This window comes from Oryx dammah, unplaced genomic scaffold, assembly GCF_014754425.2.
Source record: "Oryx dammah isolate SB20612 unplaced genomic scaffold, SCBI_Odam_1.1 HiC_scaffold_21, whole genome shotgun sequence".
In the NCBI taxonomy this organism is placed as follows: domain Eukaryota; kingdom Metazoa; phylum Chordata; class Mammalia; order Artiodactyla; family Bovidae; genus Oryx; species Oryx dammah.
This window is the reverse complement of record NW_024070205.1, coordinates 23,112,568-23,129,747: the sequence shown is the minus strand read 5'-3', so window position 1 is coordinate 23,129,747 and position 17,180 is coordinate 23,112,568. Positions and strand designations below refer to the sequence as shown.

At 39.5% G+C, this 17,180-nt stretch overlaps 1 protein-coding gene and 1 non-coding gene across 2 annotated transcripts in view; both read left to right on the top strand.

Annotated features, from left to right (window-relative positions):
• PAPPA2 (pappalysin 2) overlaps positions 1-17,180 on the top strand; it is a 303,795-nt gene that overhangs the window by 112,613 nt on the left and 174,002 nt on the right. Inside the window, exon 3 of the mRNA XM_040263919.1 lies at positions 6,818-6,963. Coding sequence (XP_040119853.1) covers positions 6,818-6,963 — 146 coding nt within the window. The remainder of the gene's footprint in view (positions 1-6,817; positions 6,964-17,180) is intronic.
• Positions 15,646-15,718, top strand: TRNAG-CCC. Its single transcript has one exon. It is a non-coding gene; the product is annotated as a tRNA-Gly (tRNA).

The following is a 17,180-nucleotide window of genomic DNA, read 5'->3' as shown; positions in this document are numbered from 1 at the left end:
AAAAGAGTTCTTTTTGTTTCTTACTAAAGAACTCAAAATCCAGTCTCTAAAATTAAGTAATGGACAGAATGCCATTGTGGTTCTTCCCTTGTTCTTGCCTTTTTGTTTTTCTGTGGACACCGTCACCTACTGCTTCTGCCTTTGGCCAAAATTCAAACCCTTCTTGCAAATATATCCATGGGAAAATATCCACCGATTCATCAATTAGACCACTATTTCAGATGAATTAAAATTCAGTGTCTGAAATTTGTTTCTGCTCAGGTAGAACACCCATAACATTGACATGTTGACTTCAGGATGTCTGTGGGGATCCAGATACACACACACACACACACACACACACATACACACATACCTAGGCACTTCAAAGTTCAAGAGTAGAAAATTTCCCAGTGGTGAACAAGGTGAACGACAAAAGAATGGATTGCAATCATGACCCAGGAGAATAACTTATAAGAATCAGAAAGGGAAAGAGAAACCCGCAATGGAGACTGAGAATCTGTGATCACAAAAGCAAGGAAAGAATTGGGAAAGAACACTGCAATAAGAGCAGAGAACTTCAAGAATCAGGAAGTAACTAACAATATAAGCGTGAAAGTGGTTCTCATGAAAACCAGGTTACAGTGGGATTTGGGGGTATGTGATGAAGACAGAAGCAAATGGGAGATGAAGAAATTATCCTTTCAAGAGATCTGAATTAGAAAGGAAGAACCCTTCTTTCTTACTAGCTATGATTTTCTTAGAAGCCTCATCCTGTAGGACAAGAAGAAAGGTAATAAAAATAAGTAAAGAAATAAATGTTGGACTGTGTTTGTGTGTGAGGGAGTGATCGGTTCAGTTCAGTCACTCAGTCATGTCTGACTCTTTGCAACCCCATGAACTTCAGCAAGCCAGGCTTCCCTGTTCTTCACCAACTCCTGGAGCTTGCTCAAACTCATGTTCATTGAGTCAGTGATGCCATCCAACCATCTCATCCTCTGTCATCCCCTTCTACTCCTGCCTTCAATCTTTCCCAGTATCAGGATCTTTTTCTAAGACTCTATTCTATACATCAGGTGGCCAAAGTATTAGAGCTTCAGCTTCAGCATCAGTCCTTCCAATGAATATTCAGGACTGAGTTCCTTTAGGATTGACTGATTTGATCTCCTTGCAGTCTAAGGGACTCTCGAGAGTCTTCTCCAACACCACAGTTCAAAAGCATCAATTCTTTGGTGCCAAGCTATCTTTATAGTCCAACTCTCACATCCATACATGACTAGTGGAAAAACAATAGCTTTGACTAGATGGACCTTTGAGGGCAGAGTGATGTCTCTGCTTTTTAATATGCTGTCTAGGTTGATCATAGCTTTTCTTCTAAGGAGCAAGTGTGTTTTAATTGCATGGCTGCAGTCACCATCTGCAGGATTTTGGAGCCCCCCAAAATAAAGTCTATCACTGTTTCCATTGTTTCTCCATCTATTTGCCATGAAGTGATGGGACTGGATGCCATGATCTTAGTTTTCTGAACGTTGAGCTTTAAGCCAACTTTTTCACTCTCCTCTTTCACTTTCATCAAGAGGCTCTTTAGTTCATTGCTGCCATAAGGGTGGTATCATCTGCAAATCTGAGGTTATTGATATTTCTCCCCAAAATCTTGATTCCAGCTTGTGCTTCATCCAGCCTGACATTTCACATAATGTACTCTGCATATAACTTAAATAAGCAGGGTGACAATATACAGCCTTGGTGTACTCCTTTTCCTATTTGGAACCAGTCTGTTGTTCTATGTCCGGTTTTTACTGTTGCTTCTTGACCTGCATATAGATTTCTCAGGAGGCAGGTAAGGTGGTCTGGTACTCCCATCTCTTTAAGAATTTTCCAGTTGGTTGTGATCCACACAGTCAAAGGCTTTGGCATAGTCAATAAAGCAAAAGTAGATGTTTGTCTGGAACTCTCTTGCTTTTTTGAAGATCCAGCGGATGTTGGCAATTTGATCTCTGGTTCCTCTGCCTTTCATAAATCCAGCTTGAACATCTGGAATTTCACAATTCACGTACTGTTGAAGCCTAGCTTGGAGAATTTTGAGCATTACTTTGATAGTGTGTGAAATGAGTGCAATTGTATGATAGTTTGAATATTCTTTGGCATTGCCTTTCTTTGGGACTGGAATGAAAACTGACCTTTTCCAGTCCTGTGGCCACTGCTGAGTTTTCCAAATTTGCTGGCATATTGAGTGCAGTACTTTAACAGCATCCTCTTTTAGGAATTGAAATAGCTCCACTGGAATTCCATCACCTCCACTAGCTTTGTTCAAGGGAGTGATAGAGCTCATGATAAGTGGCCTCCATTTTATCATCAAAGAGAGAGGCATACTTGCCTAAGAGTCAGAGGAGATTGAGGTTGGTGAGGGAGAAGGGGCAAGAAAGAATGGTGAAGATTTTGAATAATTCTTGAAGAGGAGATGACCATAAACAATTTAGACAAGTGCCACTAAAGATCCACATTAAATCAGAAATAAAAAATCAATCTGAATAAGGGTGACATTGAGAATGGTGTGCAAAGGTCTTTGGAAGTAAGGGAGTGAAAAATAAGACTGTTTTCAGTGGATGTTTCACATAAGTGTTGACATTTCTTCAAGTGAGTCTAGGAGCTGGGCAAAGGGAAAGACTGTGAGTCAGACTGGGAAGCCTTTGATGTGTATGGGACAGCTGGGGGATGGGAAAATGAAAGGAAATAGAAAGCATACAGTGACATTAGAGTGCCATGTGCACAGTGGCAGGAGCACTTTGACAGAGGTAGAAAAAGCTAAGTCTTTGAAGTTGCCCTAAGCAGCTAGGAGAATACTAGTTAGTACTCTGGGGACCTGTAAGCCTTATAGTGTGAGAACAGCCCAAGGATTGGGGGAGCAGGTCAAAGAAGATAGTCACCCAGAAGAAGAATCAGAACTGGCAAAGTGGCTAGAGATGAAGGTGGCAGAGGGAAATCATTCTGTGTATTTTGTGTTGAGAACCAACCGATGGACAAAAATGACAGAAAGATTTAGCTTTAACCAAACCCAAATATCCAAGATTTGGCCCAAGTTGTTTCTGTGAGGGGAATTGGCTGAGGGTCCTTGGGGGCATCTGGTTTTGTTCTCCTGGAGGCTGCCTGACCACCTGTGGAGTGCAGGCAGCAACTTCCTCTGGAGGGGGGCTTGCTCTGCCGGTGGGGAACAGTGCTCTGGGTCCCAGTCTTAGAGCACACATGCCTGCATCTTTTTATGTCTCATTTTTTAACATGAGAATTTTTGATGCTCATTGAACTTCCTTCAGACAGCTCAGGATCTTTTCCTTCTTTCTGGCCTGAATTACTTCTCTCAGTTTATAAGGGAGCTGTTTGACTGACTATTAAACTAGAACACGAGAGGCATTATTGTTATATTCTTTTACTTTTACCTAGTCGGAAACTAAGCGAGAGTTGGGACTGGACTTGCATGGACAGTTAGATACTAGAGTGTGGCTAGGGGTCAGCAGCTGTGGAGCCCAACAAAGGAATGTGGTGGGCTGGACACTGAACAATGGTTAATCTCAAATCAGTAGGTGACCGTGATAAAATAGTGAAACAAGTGTGTATTCTTCCAGGAGGCATACCATAAATAATAGACTCAAGCTATGGCAGAACGACTTGCTATGTCAGCCTCAAGGAAAGCTTGATTTTGAGACACTGTTTATGAAGATGAAGGTTAAACTTCACTTTGCTCTGTCTGAGCCCTCAGAGAGAAGTTCATGGCGAGTATTTCAATCTAGAGTGTGGAGAAGATGAGTAAAGGGAGATCTTGGCAGAAATTAAGTAGATTAATACAGCTCATTTCTCTTTTCAGTTTCCTAGGTGGCATGGGACACAAATACAGTCTTCTTTAGGATCTTTATTTCTTGGATACTCCTTGCCAATATATCTCCATGCAGGAGAGGCAAGAGATGCAGGGTCGATTCCTGGGCCAGGAAGATCCCCTGGAGGAGGAAATGGCAACCCACTCCACTGTTCTTGCCTGGGAAATCCCATGGACACAGGAGCCTGGTTGGCTATAATCCATGGGGTAGCAAAGAGTCAAACATGACTGAGCGACTGAACACATCTCTCCTGTCATACATACATAGTTCTAGTCAGTTCATGAACCTATGCTTTTCATGACATTTATGTATATTGGTCCCAGTGAGTTCATGATCCTATGCATTTTATGACACTTATATATGTCATTTCTTCTTTGAATATTAAGATATTTTGGATGACAAGTATATCTCTTAATAAATTATTTCTGAAGCAAGATGTTAAGGTTTGAATTTTTGAATAATGTCCATTCTCTGCACTGTAGGTCTGAGCCAGGCTCTGGTCATATTAGTGGACAAACCAAGACATTTATGTTATTGGCTCAGATTAAATTCTGAAATGGCATACATGTATTATAATAGGTGAGGGAGTCTACATGCAAAGTGAACACCCTTTGGATATCTACACTGTTCCCCGTTTTTAGTTTAGGTAATAATCTGGACAAAAATGTTTGTCTCCAACAAAATAAGACTCTCCTCTATAGTTTTCATTAATGACCATTTCCTACTGTCTCTAGCTTTTAAAAATGTATTTTTGCCTTATACTTGCTGACTTCTACCTATGTCTTTCTGGAGTGCAGGAGTTAGAGCAACTGCGTCCAGTTTGCCACCAGCATTACATAAACACTGTCATCTGGAAGAGTAATTTATGGCTGGAGAGAGGGATGGGCAAGGAAGAAAGGGGAAATGAGTAGATCCAACTGATGAGTTGGTGGTGGAGGAGGAGGCCTCTTGGAGACTAGCTCAAAGGAAATTATTGGAACTGCTGGGTTGAGGGAGAACAGAAGGATGGTAGCCAAGGTTGGTAAGTGGCAGACAGGGAAGCCAGGAACACACAGGTAGCTCGAGTAAACCATGCCAGAAATAGGGAGATTTGGGGAAAGAGAGGGTGGAGGAAAGAGAGGAAACTGTCAAGTTCCCAATTCCTAATTTTAGTGGGCTCTCTGAAAAGGAACAGAGGGTGCAGTTTTTCTTCCTTGGTCCCCTGCCTCTGTGAAGCCTCAGTCACTGGTCCCTGTTCTTTCTTTTCCCTTCCTTTTCCTTTCCTTTCCTTTCTTTTCCTTTCCTTTTCTTTTTTCCTTTCCTTTTCTTTCTTATCTCTTTCCTCCTATCTGTCCTGCCTCTTCTTTCGTCTGACCGATTAGAACATCTCCATGTTGAAGAGTTACTTGATGTCATCATAGCTCCAAACCATTGATTTTTCAATACAGGAAATTGTAGTTGTTTTTAATAAAGGAGAAACAGAAAGGGAATGTGACTAATGTCTGTGGAAAGCCGGGCGACAATTCAAAACCCACTGTGTCTCCAGGAAAGCAGAAGAAGGGATATCCCTCTGATCACATCTGACATCACTTCATGGAATCTGGATGGTTTCTTGGGAGAGGAGAACTATTTTTCCAAGATATTATAAGTCAAGAAGAAAGGATATTTTAAAACCCCCTTTCACTTTTAAAACCCCCAAGCACTTTTGGTTTTAAAGCAAAGTCTTTTTGTGCTTCTTTATTCCTCTTTTTGGTTCTGTGCCAAAGAACACAAATACAGTCTTCTTTGGGATCTCTATTTCTTGGATACTCCTTGCCAATATATCTCCATGTGGATTAAATAGATGGCATCAACAGTGTAGCTGGGAGGCAGAGCAAGCAAGAGAAGAGGGTCATGCTGTTCTCACATGGGCTTCGGAGTTGAGTGATTTCAGTGTCTGCAGCTTGTCTACCAGAGTAGTAAGCATAAAGCATCAATCTATAAAGGATATTTTCAGCTATGTTGAGAGAGCTGTCTGCATAGTTGAAGCTGTGATAGGATCACTGCTATTTTTGGAGCGGCATTTCCAGTGAGTCCAAGGGGCGACTCAGTTTTGGTTTAGTTGTTCTTTCTTAAAATAGCTCTCCATTGAGAATGATGAGGCTCTGTTTGCTCATGGTGAAGTTTTAAGTTTCACTCATGTCAGGAAAATGAAGGTCTTTGACTATATATGAGCTTTAAAAGAGATCGAATGCTTGTTTCCCCCCTTTTTTATGGGCCATGGGGCATGTGTTTTTAATAGACCTTTAAGTCTGCAAATAAGTACAAACATAATATTACCTAGTACTTTGAAGGCCACCAATAGAGATACTCAGTGAGTATAGTCAGAATAGGGTTAGAGAGTTTATGGATTAAGGTACTAGAAAGAGAAAAGATATATATAAAACTAATATTTTCTGCAGCAGCTTTATGTTATACTTTCCTTCCTATAACTCATCTCTTTTTCCTTTTTAACTTTGTGTTTCCTGGTTACTATTTACCTTTTTGAAGAATGCCCAAAGCAAGCATATGCTGAAATGGAGATTCAATCAATCTTCTTATAGTAACGATCGTGCAGTGTGATAGAACCAGAGAGTGAGAGTTGGAAGGCCTTATTCACCATGGACTGGAGAGGAATTCTCAGGGCATAGAATTAAGAGTATTATTGGGTTTATCTTGAAGAAATAATCTAGGCATTAAGTGGGGAACTGAGTATAATGTCAAATACTGAGTATTCATATAAATATTATGGTGCCAAAGAAGGTAGGATATTATTTATCTTGGAATAAATATTCTAAATAAGCACTAGTGTCTCTTTTGAGAGCACCATGATACCTGGTCTCAGCCTCTTTGCCCTTCTCCTCTAAAAGGCAATGATGGTTGGGAAGCCAGAGTCTTGATTAGATCTGGCTCTGTTCTTTTCTATGCACTGACCCTTTGGTGTGACGTTGCCTCTCTTACGTGCTCCTCAGGGCGTACATGAGTGTGAGGGAGCTGAAGCAGGCATTGCAGCTCAACAGCACGCACTTCCTCAACGTCTACTTTGCCAGCTCAGTACGAGAAAACCTTGCCGGTGCTGCCACCTGGCCTTGGGACAAGGAAGCCATCAGTCACCTGGGTAAGTAAAGTTGAAGAACAACTGCAGTCGGAGAAATGAGGAGGTTGGAAGGGAATCTGTGAAAGTTAGTTGGGGGGAGGGGGTGGGGAATGGAGAGAAAAATAAATTTACATAATAAATTAGCTTCTTTGGGCTGATAATAGCTTTGAGGAGAATTTTTCAAAATGTTTTAATGACGACAGGAAAGATGTACTAGGGCAACAGTGGCAAATACTCAGAATGTTCTAGACCAAATATTCAGAAGGTTCTGGACCAAATAATCTAGATGCAAATAAATTGCTGACATGGGATGAGATCCATTTTATGTCTTGATTAATCTCAAGAGGGAACCAAGCAAAAAGGTGGCTAGACTGTGAAATCTGGTTTGCAGTAATCGCTGTGCCAGAAGATTGCTGGTCATCTTGCATGGATGTGTCCAAAAGGTTGGGGAAGGAATAAGAAGCAATAGGTTAACAATAGATGAAAAGATAGTGTTCCTGTGCAAGAGGAAACCAGAACATAAAAATCCCTGTAGTGAATTAGGTCAGCATCCAGAAGGGCTATATATCTCAAGAAAGGAAGAGATAATAAAAAGTTAAATCTGTGGTGATCCAAACTGAATGCTTTGCTTATCCTGGGTTTCATTGGCTCTATAGTCATCTGATACAGTTTTAGGGCTCTCCTTTTATCACTAAATTTTGTATTTTCAGTTGTCAGTATATGATAAGTCAGAAATTTGTGAGGTGAGTGGTGCTTTCCAAATCAAAACTAATGTGAGTCATTCTAGTCTTCATGGTTGTAAGAGGCAAGCTGGAAGGTTATATGCCAATAAATCATTTAGTAGTGAGTTTGAGTGTCTTGAATTATCCTCTTGATAAACAGTGGTAACAGAGGAGCATACAAAACTTTAAGAAAGTACCTCCAAATTGGCTCACATCTGATTCACCAAATGTTACCTTTCAGTACACATGACAGCAAGATTTATCAATAATGGTTTCTAAGAATCCTAGGTCAGTCATTGGAAATTGAATCTACTTGTTCAAAAAACCTTCAGAAAAAAAAAAGAAAGAAAAGAAAAGATCTGCCTAGCCATTATGGAGACAAATCTTTACCCCTTAATAAGAATTGTTGAGCTGGGAGCAGAGCCTTGAGTATTTTCTAACTTTTCTGTCACTAGGCCATTGACAAAATTCATTTAAATAAAAAAAAATGGACAAAATACCAAAAAATTAGCTACTTGAAAACATCAGACATCAGCCAAGACAGTGAGGATTTTAGAGACCCAATCCCCAACTAGAAGAAAGCTGCATTGACGTGAGCTCTACATATAGCTCAGTTTTGTTTTTTTTCTCCTTGAGGGAAATCGCCAATTCTCAGTAAAAGTAGTAGAAGCAGATCAGAGAGCAGCAGTCCAGAGCATGCTTCAGTCTCATTACTGGGGAGACAAAAGCTATAAGTCAAAACTTCTAAGGCATCCAGACTAGAGGGATCAAGTTCCCAGAGAAATAGAAACCATGGAAAAAAATAAATGTGATATTCTACTCATAATTTTAAGATATTTTCTGATTCCTGAACTATATATTCTTTAAGTCAGTGACCAAGAAAATAAGTATTGACATAAAATAGCTGCTATTAGATAAAAAAGCTGAAAAGTAATTTCAGGAGTCTTACAGTGGACAGGACAAAAAAATGGAATTGAGATCCTGTCAAGGAGGGGCATTGAGACACTCTATGAAATACTCTTCATAGACATTCTATGAAGGAAAACATAAATAGTCTAGCTTACACAAAGCATAAATTCAGCCTGAAACACTCTTAAATACCTGTTTGTAGGAGGTCATCTTGCCTGGAGGATCCCATGGAAAGAGGAGCCTGGCAGAATAGTCTATAGAGTCACAGAGTCAGACATGACTGAAGTGACCTAGCAGTCGCAGTAGCAGCATCTGCCTATATTTAACTGCCTAACAGAAGAAAGTTAAATATGCTCTGGAGGAAGACAGTATCATCAAAAACCTCTATAAATATTCATGCACAATGTCCTGAAATCAGTAAAAAAATTTTTTTTCAGTTATGCCAAGAGACAGGATCAAATGATGGTCAACTAAACAAAGAAATAAGCAATCATTCCATAAATGCAGATCCACAGATTATCCAGATATTGGAGTTATGGAATATTGGCTTAAGATAATTATGATTAATATGTTCAAGATAGATAAAAAGTTGTAGAGTGTCCTCAGAGAATTAGAATCTATATTAGTGAATCAAAGGGAAATTTTAGAACAAAAATATAGTAACTGAAATTAAGAAATTAATAGATTAGTTTGTGAGCAGGAGAAAAGATTTAGAAGACTGTAGAACACATACATATTGAAGGTCAAAGAGGAAAAGTGATGTAAAAATATAGAAAACAGCATGAGCCATTTGAGATCTGATGAAAAATTCCTACTGTAAATTGGAGTTCTAGAAGAAGAAGAGAAAGATTTTGAGGCAGAAACAATGTCAAAGAGATAGCAGCTGAGAATTTTGCAAGGTTACAAAAAATATCAAACTACAGATTCAAAATGTTTTTCAAACCCTAAGAAGGATAAATAGAAAGAAAATCACAACTTAATTCATTATAGCAAACATGCTGAAAATCAAAGACAAAGAGAAAATACTCAAAAGTAACCAGAGAAAATTTGTTACTTTAAAAGAAGCAACAACAACAACAAAAAAATAAAAATAAAAGAAGCAGCAGTAAAATTGGCATGCTGATTTTTCAACAGAAACTATGGAAGTCAGAAAACAACAGATTGATGCATTTTTTAAAACGCTAAAAGAATAATTGCCAATTTATAATTCTATATTCAGCAAAAAGTCTTTTAAAGAAAAATTAAACATATTTTCAGACAAAAATAGATAATTTAATACCAACAGTAAAGTAAATATTGAAGAAAGCTATCCAAATAGAAAGAAAATGACTCCAGATGGAAATAGAGACATACAAAAAGAAATGAGCCACACTAGAAAGGATAAAAATATTAAAAGTAATAAAAATTTTTTTGGTTTAAAATATATGTGGTTAAAACATGACAACAATGGCGTGAAAGACAAAAAGAAAGTAAATTAAATTAAATGATTTAAGCCCCTTCTATACCAATATCTAGAAAAATTACTGATTTATTGATTTTAGACAGCTTATACATACCTTATATAAGAATTAGCTCAAAATAGATCATAGGTTTAACTATAAAAAGTAAAACTGTATAACTTCAAAAAGAAAAAATAAGAGAAAATCTTCAGGGCAAGGTTAGGTGAAGAGTGCTTATATATGACACCCAAAGCATAGTCCATAGAAATGAAAATGGATAGATTGAACCTAATCAAAATTAAAACGTTTTCTCTGAGAAACACTCTATTAAGATGAACAAAGCAATAGCAGGCTTGGCAGAAGTATTTGCAAACCGTACATCTCACAGAGGATTTGTGTCTAGAGTATATAAAGAACTTTGAAAACAAGAGTAAACAGATATTCCAGTTAGAAAATGGGCCAAAGCACAGACATTTTGGCAAAGAAGATATACAGATGGAAAGTAAGCACGTGAAAAGATATTTAATATCGTTAGGGAAAAACAAATTAAAGCCACAGTGAGGCTGCTGCTGCTAAGTCACTTCAGTCTTGTCTGACTCTGTGTGACCCCATAGACGGCAGCCCACCAGGCTCCCCCGTCCACTTATTAAAAGACCTAAGAAGTAATAATAACAATACTAAATGCTAGTGAGAATGCAGAAAACTGGATATTGCATATATTGCTGATGAAAAAGTAAAACGGCACAGCCAGTTTGGAGAATACTTTGGCAGTTTCTTGTAAAATTAAATGTCCACTTACCACATGACCCAGTAACTGGACTACTGAATATTTATCCCAGAAAAGTGAAAATATATGTCCACTCCAAAACCTGTGTATTGATCTTCATAGTAGCTCTATTTGTGATAGAGCAAAACTGGAAATGACAAAAGTGTTTTTTAGTGATAACTGTAAGCGAACTGTGATACACACATACAACGGAATGTGCACGTGTGCCTGCTGTGCTCATTCGCTCAGTTGTGTCCGACTCTGCAACCCCGTGGACTGTAGCCCACCAGGCTCCTCTGTCCATGGGATTTTCCAGGCAAGAGTACTGGAGTAGGTTGCCATTTCCTACTCCAGGCGATCTTCCTGACCCAGGGATGGAACCTGTATCTCCTGCTTGGCAGGTGGGTTCTTTGCCACTGAGCCACCCGGGAAACCAACGATACTACTCAGTAATAAAAAAGAACAGAGTATTGATACATGCAACAATTTACATGGATCTCAAGGGTGTTATGGGGAGTGAAAGAAATCTCACAAGTTGCATGCTTGAGAATATTATATAATATTCTCAAAAATTCATGTGGTATTCTCAAAGTTAAAAAAGAAGACTAGAGGGAGAGAACAAGCTAGTGGTTGTCAGGGGTTAGGAATAGTAGAGGATTGAGGAGAGAGGTATGTATGACGGGGGACGTAAAGGATAATAGAGGAGCAATCTTAATGGTGATTCAATGTTTCAGTGTCTTGATTGTGGTGGTAGTACACCAAGGTACACAAACATGTGATAAAATTTCATAGAACTGCACACATACACATCAGACTGCATGCAGAAACTGGTGAAATCTAAATAAGGTCAGTAGTCTCTGTGCATAAACAGAACATATCACGTATAGCTCTTTGAAAGCTCACTGAATAAAGGGATGAATGAATAAATGAATGGAGGTATTAAATTTAAATGGTTTCAAGACATGGTTGTTCAAACTAGGGTTCTGTAACAACCTAAGGGGTGGGTTGGGGTGGGAAGTGGGAGGGAGTGTCAAGAGGGAGGGGACACAGGTGTCCCTATGACTGATTCATGCTGATGTATACCAGAAACCTACACAATATTATAAAACAATTATCCTTCAATTAAAAATAAATATTTTTTAAAAAAAGAGAGAAAAAAAGAAATGTTTAAATTATGTCATTGGTCACTGACTCATAATGAATTGAAAAAGAAGCTAGGGATTTTAAATTTTATTCTTAAACCTTTTAAGAATAACTAGTTCCCCACCACATGTTTCCTAATTTGTTTTTAACAAGTAGAAGACTAGACTGAACAGCTGAAATGTCTGACTCAATATGAAATTTCTCATGTTCTTATTTACTTTTTCTTGTTCAATCATAGCTGTGATTGAATAAAGGAACTATATTGACCTAAATCAGGTGTAGAGTAGTGCAGACAGCTGAAATAACATGATAGAGGAAGACATTTATGATTTTCTAAACAGAGTCTTTACAAAACTCAAGATAAGATTATCTGTGTCAACATTCGAGACTCTGTATTTTGAGGGTCACTTGAGTGACCTGGCAGATAAGTGCACTAGTCTGAAAGTTGGAAGATTGAGGCCAATTTCTGACTACAAATGGCTTAAGTCACTATGTGGAAAAACCAAGGTAATCTGTGGTCAACCCATTTCTGACCTTAGCATGATTTTGTACTTTCAATGCTGTGGTAATGCAGGGCAGAATTTTTTTAATAAGTAAAGGAATAAGTGAAATCCCCTTGAGCTCAGTGGTTTGTATATCTTTACCTTTAGCATGCAACACTTCAACTGAAAACATGTCTTCAAAGGTAGAAGTCTTAGGTTAGTGCTTGTTATTGTTGTTCAGTCGCTAAGTCCAACTCTTCACGACCCCATGAACTGCAGCATGCCAGGCTTCCCTGTCCTTCACTATTTCCTGGAGTTTGCTCAAATTCATGCCCATTGAGTCACTGATGCCCTTCAACCATCTCATCCTCTGCCGCTCCTTCTTCTCCTGTCTTCAATCTTTCCCAGATTCAGGGTATTTTCCAATGAGTTTGCCCTTCGCATCAGGTGGGCAAAGTATTGGGGCTTCAGCTTCAGCCTCAGTCCTTCCAACAAATATTCAGGGTTGATTTCTTTTAGAATTGACTGGTTTGATCTCTTTACTGTCCAAGGGACTCTCAGGAGTCTTCTGCAACACCACAGTTTGAAAGCATCAGTTCTTCAATGCTCAGCCTTCTTTGTAGTCCACATCCACATGTGCTGCTGCTGCTGCTGCTGCTAAGTGGCTTCAGTCGTGTCCGACTCTGTGCGACCCCATAGACAGCAGCCCACCAGGCTCCCTCGTCCCTGGGATTCTCCAGGCAAGAACACTGGAGTGGGCTGCCATTTCCTTCTCCAATGCATGAAAGTGAAAAGTGAAAGTGAAGTCGCTCAGTCGTGTTCGACTCTTAGCGACCCCATGGACTGCAGCCTACCAGGCTCCTCCGCCCATGGGATTTTCCAGGCAAGAGCACTGGAGTGGGCTGCCATTGCCTTCTCCGTGTCCACACATGACTACTGGAAAATTGAATTGAACTCATTTCATGGCATTGTCAAAGATAGAATAATTAGAAGAGGTTCACCGTAGAGATATGCACAGCAAAACTGGGAGACAGACAGGCAAACACAAACTTATAGTAATACTGTGTGATGCTGCCATGCATGAGGGCAAGTAGGAACACAACAAGAAAGTGCTTGGTTATGCTGAAAATATCAGAGAAGAAGGAGAGAGCGTGCTGAGGGGCAGAGGCTTGAGGAGAGAGTTAGAAGATAAGCAGAAATTTGCGTGGCAGACAATGACAGGGCATTCCAGAGCGAAACAAAAGGTAGATGCCAACGTTTAGACTGTTAAAAACCTAGACTTGCTTAGAAATGGAATGTCCTTGGAATCGCTAGAACAGAGCTCTTCAAACTCAGTTTTGCTTTCTTGTAACTCCTAAAAGACTTTTGAAAAACCCCTTTACCCCTTCATAGATTTAAAAAGTAACAACTAAAAATGTAGCCATAAGTTTAAATTATAGCAAAGAATATTACCTCTGGTATATTATTTAAATTATTGACATTTAAAAATGCTTTTTAAATCTCCTCTTCTAAATGTATCCTCACTAACATAACAATTTAATAATTACTATCATTCATTTAAAAATATATGGCCATGCACTTTTTTAACATTGAGAAATTACTCATTGCTCCTTTTTTCTCTTTGGATTTGTGTTTCCATTTCATTGCTGCTATAGAACTTTGTGGGCTTCCCCGGTGTCTCAACAGTAAAGAATCTGCCTGCAATGCAAGAGACATAAGAGATGCAGGTTCGATCCCTGGGTTGGGAAGATCCCTGGAGGAGGAAATGGTAACCCACTCCAGTATTCTTGCCTGGAGAATCCTAGGGACACAGGAGCCTGGAGGGTGACAGTCCATAAGGTTACAAAGAGTTGGACATGACTGAAGTGATTGAGTGTGCATGCCCGTGTGCACACACACACACACACACACACACACACAGAGAACTTTGCACTTAATGTAACAATGAAAGAAAGTGAAAGTGAAGTCGCTCAATCATGTCTGACTCTTTGTGACCCCATGGACTGTAGCCGACTAGGCTCCTCCATCCATGGGATTTTCCAGGCAAGAATACTGGAGTGGGTTTAGTAAGTCACCTATTTATCTTCTAAAAACAGATTTTAAGTAAAACAACTCTTTTGTGATATCTTTTAATTAAAGTTTTTATTTTGAGATAATTGTATATTCACATGTGGTTGTAAGAAATAGTACAAAGAGATTCCACATATCCTTCACCCATTTTTCTTCAAGGGAAGCATCTTGCAAAACTATAATACAATATCACAAACAGGATATTAATGTTGATACTGATCATAAATTATAATGAGTTAAAAATTTCTTCTCAATTGAATTAGCTTTTGAAATGTTTCCTTGTCCAAAATTGATCAAAACAATACTTTAAAATGTTGATTGATGACTAGTAAGCAAAGTAGAAAATCCACATTTAATGAGTTGAGAATGGCTTTTCTCTCCCAGATTAGTTCTTGTGTCAGTGGATGAAAAGTGATTACTGCTATAATAAGACAGGATTTAGCATCAGTTATATTGCTTTTTTTTTTCTTTTTTAGCTCTAAGTGCTGAGAGACTTTTTTTCACATAAATAAGTAGATGAGGGAAATAGAGTTGTGTTTGAGTGGATGGTGGTGCCAAGGTAGAAAATATAGAAAAAAAGAGGAGCAAAGAGTGAGGCAGTTTGATTTTGGAGGTGTTAAATTTGGGGTCCCTACCAATTTGACCGTGCAAAGGATTTCCACAAAAGCAGAGGAGGAGCAGGATTCAGAAGTGTACCAGACACCAAAGGAAAGAGGGACTCTCTCAAGAGTCCCTTGTGGCCCACAAATATGCCTGCTTCAGAAAGATGAAGTAAGTACAAGGGCATCTTGGCTAGGTTAGAAAGGATAGTCGGTCACTCTCTGGCATGGAAGTTGAACGCTTCAGAGTGTTCTGGGCCAACCATCTTTCTAATTGTCCTAGGGAATGTTGTACAGCCAAGAACATTCAGAGATACTGATCAGATCACAACCAACATGTGCCAATGCATGGGACCTAAAAACTGTGTGGGAGGGAACTTGAGCCTGGCTTACAATGGGGCTTTAGACAGATAGGATCTTCTAAGGAGTCCAGGTAATACGAGCCTTGTAGGAAAAAACGTCTTTGAGTGATAGAGTGGGCTATGGCTTCCAAAAGATAGGAAGAAATATATGTTGAGCAAGTCACCTAATATATAAAATGGGAATAAAGGAAGATTGCCTGGCACATGGACTTCCCTGGTGGTCCAGTGGCTAAGGCTCTGCACTCCCAGTGCAGGGGGCCCAGGTTCAATCCCTGGTCAGGGAACCAGATCCCACATGGTGCAACTAAGACATAGCACAGCCAAATAAATGAATGAATTAATTTTAAAAATACCTGGTGCATATAGGGCTTCAGTAAATATTAGCTCCACTGGTACTAGTAGTAGTAGCAACAGCAATAGATGTTCCACATACCATATGTCTGTGGCTGACATTCTTGGTTGTGCCCTTAGCCTCTCACCTACCTCATCTCCATCCTAGAGAATTTTAGTGCCCTAGAAAGATGTTCGCTCCTTTGTAAAAAAGTAAACAATGTGTTTTAAGGGTCAAACTGTTTGCAGAGGCAAAGCAACTTATAAGAAGCAAAGAGATTCCATATATATATGTATAATATGCAATATTTATTTTTCTCCTTCTCACTTTACTCTGTATAACAGGCTCTAGGTTAATTCACCTTAGTTCAACTGACTCCCATTCTTTCTGTTTTGTGGCTGACTAGTATTCCTTTGTATATATGTACCACAATTTCTTTATCCATTCATCTGTCAGTGGACATCTAGGTTGCTTGGAGAAAGGATAAGGTGGGCCTAATTGAGAAGGTAGCCTGAACTTATACACAGTACCTAATGTGTAAAGTGGATAGCTAATATATATAACACATGGAGCCCAGGGGAGCTGCTCTATAACACAGGAGCCCAATCTGGCACTCTTTGATCACCCAGAAGGGAGGGATAGGGGATGGGGTGGGAGGGAGGCTCAAGAGGGAGGAAATATATATATATTCCCTAGTAGCTCAGTGGTAAATAATCTGCTTGTAATACAGGAGCCACAAGAGACATGGGTTCAATTCCTGGGTCCAGAAGATCTCTGGAGGAGGGCATGGCAACCCACTCCCACATTCTTGCCTGAGAATGCCATGGACAGAGGAGCCTGGTCGACTGTAGTCCATAGGGCTGCAAAGAGTTGGACATGGTGACTGAAGTGACTTAGCACACACACGTGCATATATATTTATATATTTAGTTTTAGCTGATTCATGTTGTTATACAGCAAGAATCAGCACAGCTTTGTAAAGCAATTGTTGTTCTTCAGTTGCTAATTCATGTCTGATTCTTTGCAACCCCATGGACTGCAGCATGCCGGGCTTCACTGTCCTTCATTATCTCCTGGAGTTTGCTCAGACTCATGTCCATTGAGTTGGTAAAGCCATTATTCTACAATAGAAAAAAAAAAAAAAACAGAAAAATTAAAAGAAGCAAAAGTAGTCTCCTGTGAGTCATAGAAGGAAAGAATAAGTGATTGTTGGCAGTTTGGGGGTGGTGGGAAGTACCTAGTCAGGGTCTGTGGTTATCACAGGGCCAGATGGACTGGAAGAGAGGAACTGCCACAGAGGTGGCGTGGGTGTGGCATATATCTGGTGGAAAGCAAAGCAGGAGCTGCATGGCTGGGTAGGGGAAGATGGAAGCAGCAGATGTGAGCTCACAGGGGATATAAATTTGAAGCAGCAG